Here is a 13,980-nt window from a genome sequence, read left to right on the forward strand (position 1 = left end):
GGATTCGATTGGATATGTTTGGATATGAAGGGAAAATTTGACTCGACGTTTAAAATTCGTCAAATATTTCGTCAGCAACTCTAACGAAAGCGGGAAATTTTAGACGACCTGACCTGTTGCCAAACAAAATAAAAACAAATTAAAGTTTATACTGTGATATAAAAGTTATATTTTTTTCCATGATTTCTGGTGGATAAAAGATATCTATATCTATTTGTTTATTGTTTGCTGACAAAATGGATTCTGATGACGACGAAGAATTAAGTTTGGAGGAAAATATAAGACAATGGCCCGACCATCATGGCGGGAAACTCAACGAAATTTTATCCGAAGTTGAAACGAAAATTCCAAGTTTAGAGTTTGATGATGATGTAAGTTGTGACCCTTGCGTTAGGGGCTAGTGTGGGTGTTGTTTGTGGCTGGCTGCTAATTTTTTATGGTTTCAATGGTATCTTAGCAACGCTGTCAGAATTCAAAAAAGAAAGAAATACAGTTTTTTCAGTTGTTTCTAGGCTTTTCCCAATTTCATCAAATAACGTCTTTGATGCAATTGGGAAACTCTTAGAAACTCTTTTGGTTGATAGTTTGTGTAAACATATTTTGCATCTCAATGTAAATGTAACCGAGATTGCTTCATCTTAGCCAGAAAGCTGGTATCGCCCCAGGGCCCAGGAGAGCATAATAGAAAAGGCTGGGATGGCTGGCGGCTGGTCGTCACATTTTTTTACATATTGACCAAGCAAATGGTTATATTGTCACCATTAATATAAACAAAGTATCAATCACATGAAACTTAACCCTGTAATCAAAGGCTAACCCTAATCATAACTGTAATCATAACCTCCCAATCTTGCATGTGCCCTAATCCTAGCACTACAAAAATATTTTGTGAGAAAAGTAATGGTAAGTCTATAATTTGCTGTTATTTCAGGATAATGAAGAAGTAATATCAGTCTGGTCACCACCTAAGAATGTCCCATCATTTTACAAACAATTTACATCATGCATACCAGCTAAAGATAAACAGATTACAGCTATTCAATCATCTTCAGTGTCTGGTCAAACAGATGATGATCTTTTAGATTCCCAGAATGAGGCTCCTGTAGCTACTCCATTGGCCACTGTCTCTTACCAAAAAGATAGTGATTTAACATATTTTGATGATACAACACCGCCCAACACAGACAAGACAACCCCTAGTGTAAATATTAATCAGAGTCTACAAGAACTGGACTGTAGTAAAAGTTTTAATGTCAGTCATACAGATGGTTGCAGTGATGCTTTTAACACTGAACATCCCATAGTGTTAATGAAAACCTCATCCTGTCAAACTTCCAATAATGAATTGTCAGACACTCATGAGGTTGAAATATCCACTGCATTAGATGGAAAAGTTGTTAATCCTAGTGCTCCAAATGATGAGCAAGTTTCTAAAAATTGTTCATCTTCACACCATGATAATATCCCCACAGTCAAATTAAGACAGAAAGTTGATACACAAATATCTACCTCAGTTTCATGCCAAACAGAGCACAACTATTCTGTATATATAAAGTTAGATGAGTCAAAACAAACTGTTGATCCTGTTGGCAAAAATATTCAACCAGATGAAGCCATCCAAATGCCTCTACCTGCAGAGCAAAAAGAGTCACATTCGTCAACTAAAAATGATGCTGAATATAAAAACCAGTTGGACTTTGACTTACTTAAAGAGATCAACTTTAGTGAACTTCAGTTAGTGCTGGGAACACTTCCTTCAAAGAATGAACTCTCGGTATCTGATCTTCTTCCCAGCACATCACAACAGAGTGACAAGATAATGCACTCTGCTGGTGATGCTGAGTTGATGTCTAAGCTGTCTGACCTCTCCAAAGATCAGTTGAGTGCATGTACTAGTGTCATGGATAGCAGTTGTCAAATCATTGCTGAAAGTTTTTATCAAACAAAGAGGAAGGTGAAATGCAATTACGGATCTGCTAAATCTATTCATACTTGGTCACAGTTAAGCAGTGATGACAATTCCTCCCAAGAGCCACAAACGGTATTTCTTGATTTAAGACCTGAGGGCAATTTGGAAAAAGAAAAGGTACAGGTACATGTATATTGCATTAAAACCTGAGAGGAAAAAGTGTAGTTTCAGCATCATTGATGGTTAGTAGCATTACTTAATTACACAAACTTGTTCTTAGATGACAAAAGTGTGTGATTATATCTGTTCTCCAAATTAAATACATTATATACAAAACTGACCTTAATCCATAACCCCAAGAATGATAGTGGGGTATTCTTGTAGTTGAAATGGTTTGGAAAAACGTGGAACATTCGTGATCCTCTGTAATAGATTCACGATTATCTGCATTGTCTTCCATAAACTTATTTAACTGCATTGTAACTTAATGCGGATTTGATATCAGCCCTGAAAATTTCATAAATGCATTCCTTCTAAACAGGAAGAAGAGGCGTATTCCGAATCAATACAGCGAATCTTAGGTCTTAAAAAAGAAAGGTAATGATCGATTGTTTTCAATTTTTGAGAGAACAGAGCAGAGAACCAACACGCTGTTTAACGGAGCCAGCTTAAAGGCAGCTAGGTTTCTGGAAAGTGTACACACAAAAAACGACATGTTACCATGGATAAATTATGATTTAAAAGTGAATTGTTTTTATTTAGATTAGACAGCAACTCTGATGAGGAAAGTGACGATGAACACACTGAATGGCGTGAGATGCGCATGAAACTCAAGGAAAGAGCAAAACGACAACCCGAGGAGCGCACGAAATCCGATCATTCCAGTAAAGTAATCAGGGAACCTTTTCTGCAGCAAATTTCAAGTGCTACCGTGGAAAAACTTGATGAAAAAGAATTGACAGGGGGTTTACCAGTGGAGGAACATAGCGAATATTGTGAAAATAGTATCAGTAAAGAAATAGATGCGAAGTCCATTGTCAAGAGTGAATTGGAAGAATCCCCGTGTTTGAATGTCAAGGATGGTCGTGTTTCTTCGCGGAGTGAAGACGTAACGGAACAGGCAGATGCCAGCATGTCTTTAGGATGCAAAATTGGTGTAAATGTACTACAAGATGATAGGTGTCAGTCGGAAGAAAAAGAACAGAAGATTATTATTGGTCCGAAAATTACAAAAGACGAGAATTTTGCTTATGCGAACTTAAACAAGGAAGAATTAAAGTCTCAAAATGATTATTTATCCGGTAAAATTGAAAAAGACGAGTGGTTCTTTGAGACGCACGCAGAGCCAAGTACTACGCATGCAAATATTGCAAGTAAGAAAAATGATCCTCTTGACAATAAGCATCACATTGCTCATGATGAAAAAGGTATTAGGCCTACTACTCAGTCTCAGCAGTTCGACGATGAGAAAGACCAGAATAGCTCTAGAAGTGTTGCATTTAGATCAGGGAACACAAGACGTATCCAGAGGGATGAAAAAACTGCCTCGAGTGGTGGAAAAAGTGAGGAATTTAAAGAAACTAATACCAATGATTTATGTTCAAGTAAAATGAGCGAGAGTGTACAGTTGGTGATTCAACAGAGATCAGATGAAATTAGTACGGTGGAAGTAGGGATAAATTTACGATTCAGTGGGACTGAAGAAGGCGCTAATGATGACACAAAAAACATGCGTATAGGTTCATTGCCGAAGGAAAAAGAACAACAGTGTGGTATTTATGAGAAACGGGAACTATCAAACGATGTTCTTGTTGTAGATCCATGCAATGTTTATAGGATTATCGAGTGTATGAACGAGAAAACATCAAAGCAATCCCTGACTACTGAGACCTATAGAACAATCACACCAACCATTCTTGAAAAGAAAGAGGCAAACAAAAATAAACTGGTAGGTACCTAAAAATTTACTGATTAATCCAAACTACACCCTTTGTCTTAAAGAATATTCACCAGGTATTCATCATGAATAGGTATAATTCATTCATGAGACTTCCCCGCGATGGGACTATTTTCATACTTTAGTTATACGACAATTTAAGAGTGCATTCATTTAATATTGTATTAAGGATAAATTTTCCAAACCACAAAAGGAACGAAGTCAGAAGGAATTGAAGAAACTGAAAGAGAAACTAAAACTTAATATTGAACGTATGAGGCCCACGGTGACAGCAAGTGGAAAGTATCCTGCTGCGTGTAATACACCGATCATATATGACCAGGTAAAGGAGTAGCATTGTTAAAGTCGATGAGTTTAACCAAATATCTTCTGTACCACATAGAGAAAACCACGTATATTATTATTAAATACATACGCATGAAAAACTTTAGCGCTTCCATTACCCTCCGCTCATGCAATTTTGCAGCAATCACTCGGTGTGATGCATGCCCATCAAAAGCCAAAACCACCTGACCTTTTCAAAAGATAGGTGCTTTATGTCATCCATGTTCTACCAACGATGTTTTTGTTTCTCTGTTCATTACAGGACGCTTCATTTCAACCTCATCAGCAAGGTTTATTGCTTACATTAGAAGGGCAACTTAGTTTACTCCTTGTTGTCACGTTGACTGGTTGTGGGGAAATTAACCATCAATATTCGAAAGGAAATGGCTTAGCCTCGGGAGCTGAAGTTAATCAATACTATGCTCTTATATCATGGTTATGTTATCTTTGCAATCCCCACAGCGAAGACAAATCCGTGCCATTCACCGTTGTCGGTATTCACCAAGCGTATCAAAATGGTCAACTACAACTTTTCGTTGGTGTTCAACCAAACGGGAAGGTATATGATCCGAATATCACCAAAGGTTCTACAAAGAACAAAACACGTGCTTTTAATAAAGCAATATCCAAGTATCTTTCCACACATTCATTAAGAAGCGTTTACCAAAAAATCGAAAATGTTTACCTAAATGGTTGTTGTCAAGTAGACGAGGACGCTTATAGTTCGAAGATGTTGTCAACGTACATAACTGTTGGGCAAGATTTAAACGCCGTGCGACGTGTTTTTAAAAGCAAATCTTGTTTTTATTGGGAAACCATTGAACTTGAAGGTAGCAATGATTGTTACCAAGACTATAGTCCGTGTGATGTCATTGTGGAAAATACAGTTGTATTTCTACGAGCTCCTTTGTATTATCATCCTTCTTGTGTTCTTGACTTACTCACCCGTATTGAGAATGATGGTTGCGATGTCGCTGGTCTTCGGCTTACAACTGAACACGACCCATCAAGTAATGTATTTTTTTTATAATAATAATTTGTGACCTTTCTTTCCCATGCGATGGTTAGCTGACCACCTTCTTGCTGAATCTGATGGTCTTGATTTTATTCTGGAAGGAGCTACTATAGTATCCGACTGCCGTTAATTTCCCTCTGCATAGTAATCCTTCTGCATAATAACCCCTTTGCAAGATACGTGAACAAGGGTTGTTCGGCATGGTGTGCAGTTAGTGAAGATATTGTTTGCTTAACGATAGGCAACAATATTGGGCCTCGACGACAATTTTATATATTTTTAGGTAATGTCCCAGATGACAATGGGAAAGATGAGATTCCTCAGTCAAGATATGATCTCCAACCCACCCTTAATTTAGCTGTCAGGGGTCCATTTGCTATAGCAAAGATGAAGAAAATCATTGGATCCAAAATTCCCTTGTTGGATGACCGACGGGAAATACCCTCTCTTCGTGCTATATATTGTTCCACGAATACTGAGGATAAATCGTTTTACTGTCCAAGTTACGTTAATCAAGCTACAGCACACTTGGCTCGTGTGTTTGGTGGACGCTTGACCGAGGACGACATCCGAGCTGTGGAGGATTCTAATGATAAACCCAAACCATGTTCCCCGGACAGTGTTCCAGCTCAAAAGCCTCCTGCATTTTTGGTAACGTCAACCCGCGTTGCATTCATTCTCATCATCTCACCATTGGTTCCTCCTAGCTTCCTTGGCGAACTTCTTCATACCTGTTTTCTCCGGGGCTTCGTTCTGCATGGTATACGACGAGTCCAGCTTAGTAAACGCCAAGGAACAAGCCTTGGTTTTTCACAACTTCTGATGAACGTGTTCTGTCCATCAGCTGGAAATACACCCGTTCAAAGTCCAAGTGGTTCTCCACCAGGCAGTCCAGCCAGGCGGAATTCAAACATCAGTTTGGAAGCCATGTTAGCCTTCACGAAAACGAACAGATCGAATCCGTCAACTATTCTCATATTGCAGCATGAAAACGGATTATACCATGCCGCAAGTTTGGTGAAACATATATTTGAATCGTTAAAGGACTGGATGACAACCAACTCTACCAGTTTACCCGATCTCGAAGAAACTACACTACGAATGTATTTAACCATAGCACAGTTCAACGACGCTAGTTCAAAATCATTATGGGGAGATGTTTGCTATAAACCTGATACCAGTCTTCTTAAGCGTGCTCGAAATAATCGATTTTCATTGAATTCGGAAGCCGAGCAAATATGTGTTCTTAGTTCAGTTAATCAGGAAGCAATTCAGATTATCGGAATACTCTTGAAGAAACTCACTAATAGTAATAGTATTGCCGGGGATTGGGAATTACTTGGAATAAAAAGTTTCCCAAGTCTCAGTCTTGTTCAATCAAGGGAGGTAACTCCACATGAAGTCGGTGATAGTTCTTGGCTTGACAGTATCAAGCTATTGATGTCAAATCCTGTAGTTGTCTGCGTCTTTCGAGGAATCAATATCATACAACGTCTGCGTGATTTCATGATTTCTCTTGCAAAAGAAGATAGCTGTATACACAATGAATGGACATTATCCCTGACTTCAGAGGTCGCCTTTCGACAGTTAACAGTTTTATTTGAAGAATCAGAACTGTTTCCCGATGACTCCAATAGAACCAATACTGTTTTCGTTCCTCCACTTCGACAGATGTTACAAAGTTTCGCACAAAAGGAAACGAACGCTTCTTTCCAGAAAAAACGACGAAAAGTGTTTGGTCACAAAACACGTTCCACCACTGATGATTCGTCGTCCAGTGTAGAAACTGCACGGTACATTGAGGTACCTATCATACAATCATTGCTGTTCGGTCCAAGACCATTGCCCACGATTGCATTGATTAAACCTTACTGTGTTGCAAACACAAAGAAGATTGGTAAAATCTTTAAAAGTTTTCTCCAAGAAAACTTCGATATCGTGGCATTAAACATGAGAGTGTTAACCCAAAGTGAAGCACAAGTTTTAGTCCGTAATGATGAATCGGTAAGCTCTTAAAAACTATTCATTATTACTGTATGCTAAATGTTTTTCTCCTAATAATATCATTTATTGCTCAAGATCAATGCGTTTGACTTAAATATTAATATCTATAGGACTACAATGAACATATCCAATATTTGACCTCCAGTACATCTCTTGTGATATGCTTACAACGTGAAAATGCTGTGAAGAAACTTCTGGATATCTTGGGTCCGGAAGATCCCATAATAGCCCGTAGTCTTGATCCATTTCTGCTCCGCGGTTGTTATGGCGTCGACTCTATCCACAACGCTATTCACGGTAATGTATTGAAAACTCTCCATGAGCTTATCCTGGCGCATTTTGATGCCAATGGCTGGACATCGCTCGTGCAAGGGACAATGCTCTTCCGAGCATTTTAGGGAGCCGTTTGCTGATAAGTTTGGAACAATTTTAGTACATTAGAGTAACGTACATGAAAGTTTAATACTGCATGGCCCTAATGCTGCACCCATTAAATTTGTAGTGCTCTTCCAAATTCTATGGAAAAAACTTTTTCATACTGTAAAATATTGATTCTTATAGGTTCAGAATCGTACAGTTCGGCTATATGCGAATTGAAAATGCTATTTCCTTGTGGTGTTTGCTGCGGACCGTCCGTTGATCTTGAGGCAGAACAGGTAAAATACATTGGGCTAAATGATAGGTACATTCCATCCCCTGAATACTATACCATTTGCCTGTCAATTGTTGTTTTTCAGATTCCATGCCGTGCATTTGATGAGACAATTGGGAAGAAAACAGGACGGAAAATGATAAAAAGTAATGACCGAATTTGATACTGCTGGGATGGGGAACATGATTTCTCGAACATTATATCAGACCACCAATGATTTATCCGGTTGTATAGTATGTAGGTCAACAGAGACAACTTTCAGGAGTTTTGGTCGGAATTCTTACCTCTTTCCTTGCATTTTCTTGAAAAGGGCAACAGGACCAACAGGGCAATCAGCTGTGGGTTCATAGTGGTCAAGCAGTACTTTAGATTTAAATTGACAAGCAGAGGGATGCCCATGTCTGCATGGTCTCCCTTGTTTGACAAGCGTATTAGCACCATGCAACACGTTTCCTATTATACACACTGTGTTTTAATATCTCAACTATATCTTCCAGATTTCACAACGACCACCGCCCAAAATTTGATCAATTGTTTGGTGCAGGTCAACTGTGTGATATTAACCCACCATATTTTATATGGTAGAAATGATAGAAAAAGGATTGCATTAGTTGATGTGCTGGAGTTCTTCTTATCGGCAAACTTTGTTCCGGTCGGAATGAAGATGACAATGTTGTCACGTGAACAAGTTAATGAATTCTTCATGTTGATTGGTCCAAGAGCAGACAGGAAACATTTGGTAGGTCTTACCCGTACTTGGAAATTCGGTGTGCTGAATTTGCCCAACATATTAAATATATTTTTTTAACATTCGCATAATGTTAGCATATCACTAAAAAGATAATGCCACGAGGGTAGGTTGTTGTAAATCATGTTCGAGTTTGACTGTGATAAGAAAAAAATATTCCATTGAGGTTATAAATATTAATTAAAAACAAGAAAAAATATTTCAACATGCAGTTAGAAAATTTGTTTCAAACTGTATAATAATTTAGTTCACGATATCGAAGTTGAGTTGGTTTGTATACTCCATTTCAAGCCCGGCACCTGGCTTGCACTTATCACCCCTACAGAACCACACTAGATCCATCCCCTAGCTGTTTCCCTTTTTAAGGTTCTGATTTGCATTTCTAGGAGAATGAACTGTCAGAAGGACCTTGTATTATACTTGCTTTGCAAAGAGATAATGCTATCACGTGCTTTGATTCTATCATTGAAAGGTATATTGCATTGACACAGCAAGGACAGTCACATGCAGTTGGCTTGACGTAAGACATGCCTTACCTAAGTCTAATTGATTTACGTTAAAAAGATTTCTAGCGTGAGAGCTACTTTATAATTTACCAACACTTCTATACGTGACGTAAACACGCTCATAGTTAGTTTTGCTGGTTATGTAGTGTTGAAAGAAAACGGCGTTCAATCACAGAGCATCGTGAACACATAATCCATGCTGAAACAGAGAATGAAGTAAGTTTCCTCTATGTATAAATGATGACACGAGAATCAGGCCTTATTATTGATTATCTGTTTTTATTCTAGGCCAAAAACTTACTAATCTATTTCTTCGATGAATTAGCTGCGAACTCCGTGCAACAAATTTCTCAAGTTTAATGTACAGTGAATGTGTATGAACATATGTGCATATATGTGCATTTTTGCACAATAAATTTATTTATATAAATTATTCAAGAATCTGAAATTCTTATTTAAATTATTCCTTGTATTAAACTTTTCTGACCTATATATTGACATTTGTTCTAATATTAACCGTGGTTCTAATATGAGTGCGACTTCTAATCTTCTGTGCTGTATGACAAGAGTTTCCACACATGCATGCTCTGTGATATTTCTTCAATCGACCCGTCATGCATGTGACATATGCAATTCTTATTTCTCAATGCATCCCTGAAAGTAATAAAAAAATAATCTTCCATCTGCCTTAATGTATAGTATATATCCAACATCCAACTTGCGTGTTACACGAAATATGTTTTCAGTCCGATGCATGCATGAGAAATTGTTTTAGCTTTAGCATAGAGACAATCATAATCATGCATATTTATGCCCAAGAACAACAGTCCACTGTAAATGTATTATCATTATGTAATTAATTGGATTTTGATTAATGTGAAATTCAACAGTTTGCAGAATACGTCATGTCGCCATAATAGTGCCCGATAAAGTGGTAGGTAAAAGAGTTTTATCTGAGAGGAAAGAAACGTGAAAGGAACGAGACCCACGCAGAGACTCTAGTATGTATTTACAAAAAGAATCCTTGATATATCTCATGCAGGCCGTGCTTTTTCGCTCTACACTTTCCTTCCCTTTGCATCATCGTCTCGATCACGCCCAATGACGAATCTCTATCACGCCCGTCAAACAATATCCATGATAGTATATTCTTAATATATTCCGAAAAGAATATACAGTATTATCAAACAAAACGCCTTTCTACTCAAAAGATTTCTTCTTTATAACTCGTAGTGAACAATACGTATATGTATAAAAGCATTCTCAGGATGAATGTTAATTTAAGTGGCTTTTACTTAAGAGGAACATTTTGTCGCTACTTCGAAAATTCCCAACCTCCTACTTTCATACATTGTTCAAATACAGGAAAAACGTTTTAACAACAATATACATCACAGACGTTTTTCATATTTTCGACCCTAAGTGAGTCGATAACTGCCTGAGGAAATATCCTCATCCGTACCTGGCACTTACCAGTCATCTACGGCCGGGATACGTTTTTGCGATGACGTATATCCTGTTCATTTTCTTAAACGGGCTTAAACAACCATAAAGAAATAAACAGCAATGTTTCAGAATAAACTAACCATATAAATTAGTCTCTGTTACGTGGTCCCCAGCATGACCATATCAAGGAAAAAGCAAGTCCGAAAATCGAAATGGCGGGTAATTCGTCATGGCGAGAATTTGCCAAGAAAGGCTATAATTGAGGGGGATACGTTTCAAGCATACGTTTCAACCAAGCTATCACATGCAGTGATTATTCTATCTCGATTTCGAGTTAACCCCGGGCCACTTGACAATACAATGACGTCCATGACACCCCACGGATACACCTAAACCGGAAGCGGGGTATCTTAACCTCTCCACAGTAAATCACAGATATTGAAGCAGTAAAACAAAATTAACTCGATTTGAAAGGCAATGGTATTCCAGGTATGGAGGTAATTTCTTTGAACAAATCATGGTTAAGAGGCCGAACAAAACACGTGGGATATAATTATAATAGACAATACCAACTATCTGACGAAGGAAATTTCTAGTCTAGCCATTTAACGTTGAATTCTATTTTAGGCAGTCGTTATACCCGGTGGCGTAGCCAGCCTGACGATTTTGTCCCGCTATGTAAATTTCGAGTCATTATTATTCATGTCATTAGAAATCTATTGTTTTCACAGTCAGAGAACAGCAAAATATTGGCATAGCGAGACAAATCGACAGGCTCAGCTGGCTACGCTACTTGTTATACCACATTTGATCGTAAGTAGAAGAAACAACACTTGCTCTGTTACCGCCAAGCGGTTATATTGGAACGTGTCTAAACCAGGCATCGTTTAAAAATTTCCAATTTCAGGAGGAAAATACTAATAAAACTTTTCGCATTTTACCTGATATCTTCCGCATCTCATATTTAATCTGGACACTTCTGATTGATCTGACTGCTGACTGAGTGTTGTGCTGGCCTGTATTGTTCACAGTTGTCATGAAGTCATCAACATTCATTATTATTGTTGTATGTGATTCAGTTCGACAAGTTTGAGCAATAAGAGCAGCACACATTGTTCGGTGCTGTTGAAACGCCCAAGTTATTCGAGGTTGATAAAAACAGGACCAGTGGCGTAGCCAGCCTGACGATTTTGTCCCGCTATGTAAATTTCGATTTATTATAATTATTCATGTCTTTAGAAATCTATTGTTTTCACAGTCAGTGAACACTAAAATATTAGCATAGCGGGACAAATCGACAGGCTGGCTACGCTACTGAACAGGACTGAACAATGTTGTTGATATAACAACTATGTCCGTTCCGAGAAAACTAGCTGTGTAGGATCTCTTTAGCCAGTGGATTTAGGTCAACTAGATTATTAGAAGTACTTTTTTAATGCATGTTGAAAATATTTGAACGATAGAAATTGCAACAATTAAGTTTACCACAAAATGGTAAACGCCGTTTTACTTGGAATCATTCGAATTGGTGGTGCTTTATTTCATTATTTGCGTCTAGAAAAAGATTATATCACGCATCGGCAATCATTTCAGTTTTAGGCAACTCGTATAGGTTCTAAATGAAACATTAACATACAAATTGTTTTACTGACTTTATCTTTCACATAAGCAGATGTTGCAAATTTACAAAACCGCCTGCATTTGGCAAAGCTATTCCCGAGGCAGGGGGTTAATTTTCGCAAGAGAGGAAGCAACTTGGTTTTGTTTGATCAGCTTCTCCCTAAGAGAAATACCATATGTCATGCAAGTATGAAATCTTTAAATATAGATTCCTAACAATGGGAACGTTGAAAAATGTCCTAATTTTTTTCTATATATTTTATTTGTTTATCACCCACGCATTATGCCATTATTCTAGTCTGTTTGCTATTCATTTCGATGTTATCAGATAATAGTCGTCACGTTTCATATATTGAAAGAGCAATATGCATGATATCTTTCCCAAACTTCGAGTAAGTTCAATACGTATAATACGCCATACAAACGGACAAATAATTTTTCCTCTTTTAATACTATTCATTCAAGCTTTAGCTGTAAAGAATGAATACGTTTTACGCAGAAGCGGAAGTTTGCCCACGGAATATTTCTTTGTATAGTCTATAGAAGTTTTAATCAGTTACGAGTTGGCAGCTATTAAAGCCACACAATTAACCGTGCAGCTACGTAAGGGGTTTGATTGAAAATCTGTTGTTTCCCTGAAAAGATAACGCCGTTAATGTTAAGGTAGGTGTAGTAGAAGTGGCTTATACGAAAGAATTTTGATAATTTGTGTCATTTCAGTCAGTGGGTGTAGTGCACATAATTATGTGCTATAAAACCAGTGGCAGTGGGCCGTGGGCTTCATGGTTATGCTTCTTGACCTTATTATATTATTTTATCCTTTTTAACTTATAACATTGCCTCACAACACTGAGAGTTGTGTTGAGCTCTCTCTTGACGTAGTGAACACCACGATTGTGTATTATATATATATATGTATTTGCTACGCGACAAATCGGGAACTGAATGTTTGGTTACTTATTGGGTAGACTGGAAGGGAAATTTTTGGGGCCTTTTTTGTCATATATAACACCGATATATACTAAACGTAACACTATCGGTTGATTTATGACGGTCACACGGTTTTGAAATGAGCCAGACTGACTATTAACTATATTATAAGGTCGGAATATAAATCAGTGAAACATGCTAAAAGGCTACATAAAGCAAATAAATTCTTTAAACCTGCTGACTGTGTCTGTGATACAAAATTCTCAATATTTCGTAAGAACATTTTACTGATGACAATGGTTATTCGTCTTAAAAGTTTATCCCTCAACTAGCCTAAAAGCGGATTTAAGCTTTAGCCCTACGTACATACGCGCGTAAAAAATGACTGGGGCCGGTTGTACAAAATCTTTAACTACATTTTGCACTGTTAAATCGTAGTCAGAAATACACGACTCTGTCACTAACTACACTGAGTTAAAAGTTAACTAGCCTTTTATACAACTGACCCTGAAGGCTGAACGCACTGGGGATGGCTATATATCATACAACTACACGCTACATGCATGCGCCCTCTTAATAGTTTCAATCCAAAGAACGCTTAAATTATTTCTAATTAAAATCTTGCTACAGATTTTTTATAGCTTGCTTGATTCATGTAATATTTTGACCGAAAAAAAGACATGTCCGCCATTTTGGATTATTTAGCATAATGTATACCTGAAACTTGTTTTTGGTTGCAATTTTTGAATTTTTTTAAATGGTTCTCATCAGCCAGGGATAAAAATTATAGTTGACTGGTCACAAATGAAAAGAGAATCGAGCGAAAAATTTCTTTCGATCGAAAAATTCAGCTTAGTGGACACATCCTT

At 37.6% G+C, this 13,980-nt stretch overlaps 1 protein-coding gene across 2 annotated transcripts; it reads left to right on the plus strand.

Annotated features, from left to right (window-relative positions):
• Positions 1-53: 53 nt before the first annotated feature.
• LOC114524506 lies at positions 54-9,499 on the plus strand. Of its 2 annotated transcripts, none has more exons than XM_028545605.1 (14): positions 54-371; positions 932-2,092; positions 2,451-2,506; positions 2,672-3,857; positions 4,036-4,188; positions 4,453-5,200; positions 5,489-7,209; positions 7,320-7,506; positions 7,771-7,865; positions 7,947-8,007; positions 8,359-8,600; positions 8,996-9,081; positions 9,262-9,331; positions 9,404-9,499. In XM_028545605.1, the coding sequence occupies exons 1-14, from the start codon at positions 237-239 to the stop codon at positions 9,473-9,475; spliced, it is 5,973 nt and encodes a 1,990-aa protein (XP_028401406.1). In that variant the 5' UTR covers positions 54-236; the 3' UTR covers positions 9,476-9,499. The 2 variants fall into 2 exon arrangements, with proteins under 2 accessions (XP_028401406.1, XP_028401407.1); XM_028545606.1 differs by having other exon boundaries at positions 932-2,086.
• The last annotated feature ends 4,481 nt before the right edge of the window (positions 9,500-13,980 follow it).

This window comes from Dendronephthya gigantea, unplaced genomic scaffold, assembly GCF_004324835.1.
Source record: "Dendronephthya gigantea isolate DGI-Jeju-01 unplaced genomic scaffold, DenGig_1.0 000031F, whole genome shotgun sequence".
Classification (NCBI taxonomy): domain Eukaryota; kingdom Metazoa; phylum Cnidaria; class Anthozoa; order Malacalcyonacea; family Nephtheidae; genus Dendronephthya; species Dendronephthya gigantea.

Excerpts from the sequence above, each read along its gene's own strand:
- LOC114524506 (XM_028545605.1), top strand. The coding sequence starts at position 237 with ATGGATTCTGATGACGACGAAGAATTAAGTTTGGAGGAAAATATAAGA. Across the intron at positions 2,507-2,671 it reads TTAGGTCTTAAAAAAGAAAG|ATTAGACAGCAACTCTGATG; the intron begins GTAATGATCGAT and ends GTTTTTATTTAG. Across the intron at positions 3,858-4,035 it reads AGGCAAACAAAAATAAACTG|GATAAATTTTCCAAACCACA; the intron begins GTAGGTACCTAA and ends TATTGTATTAAG.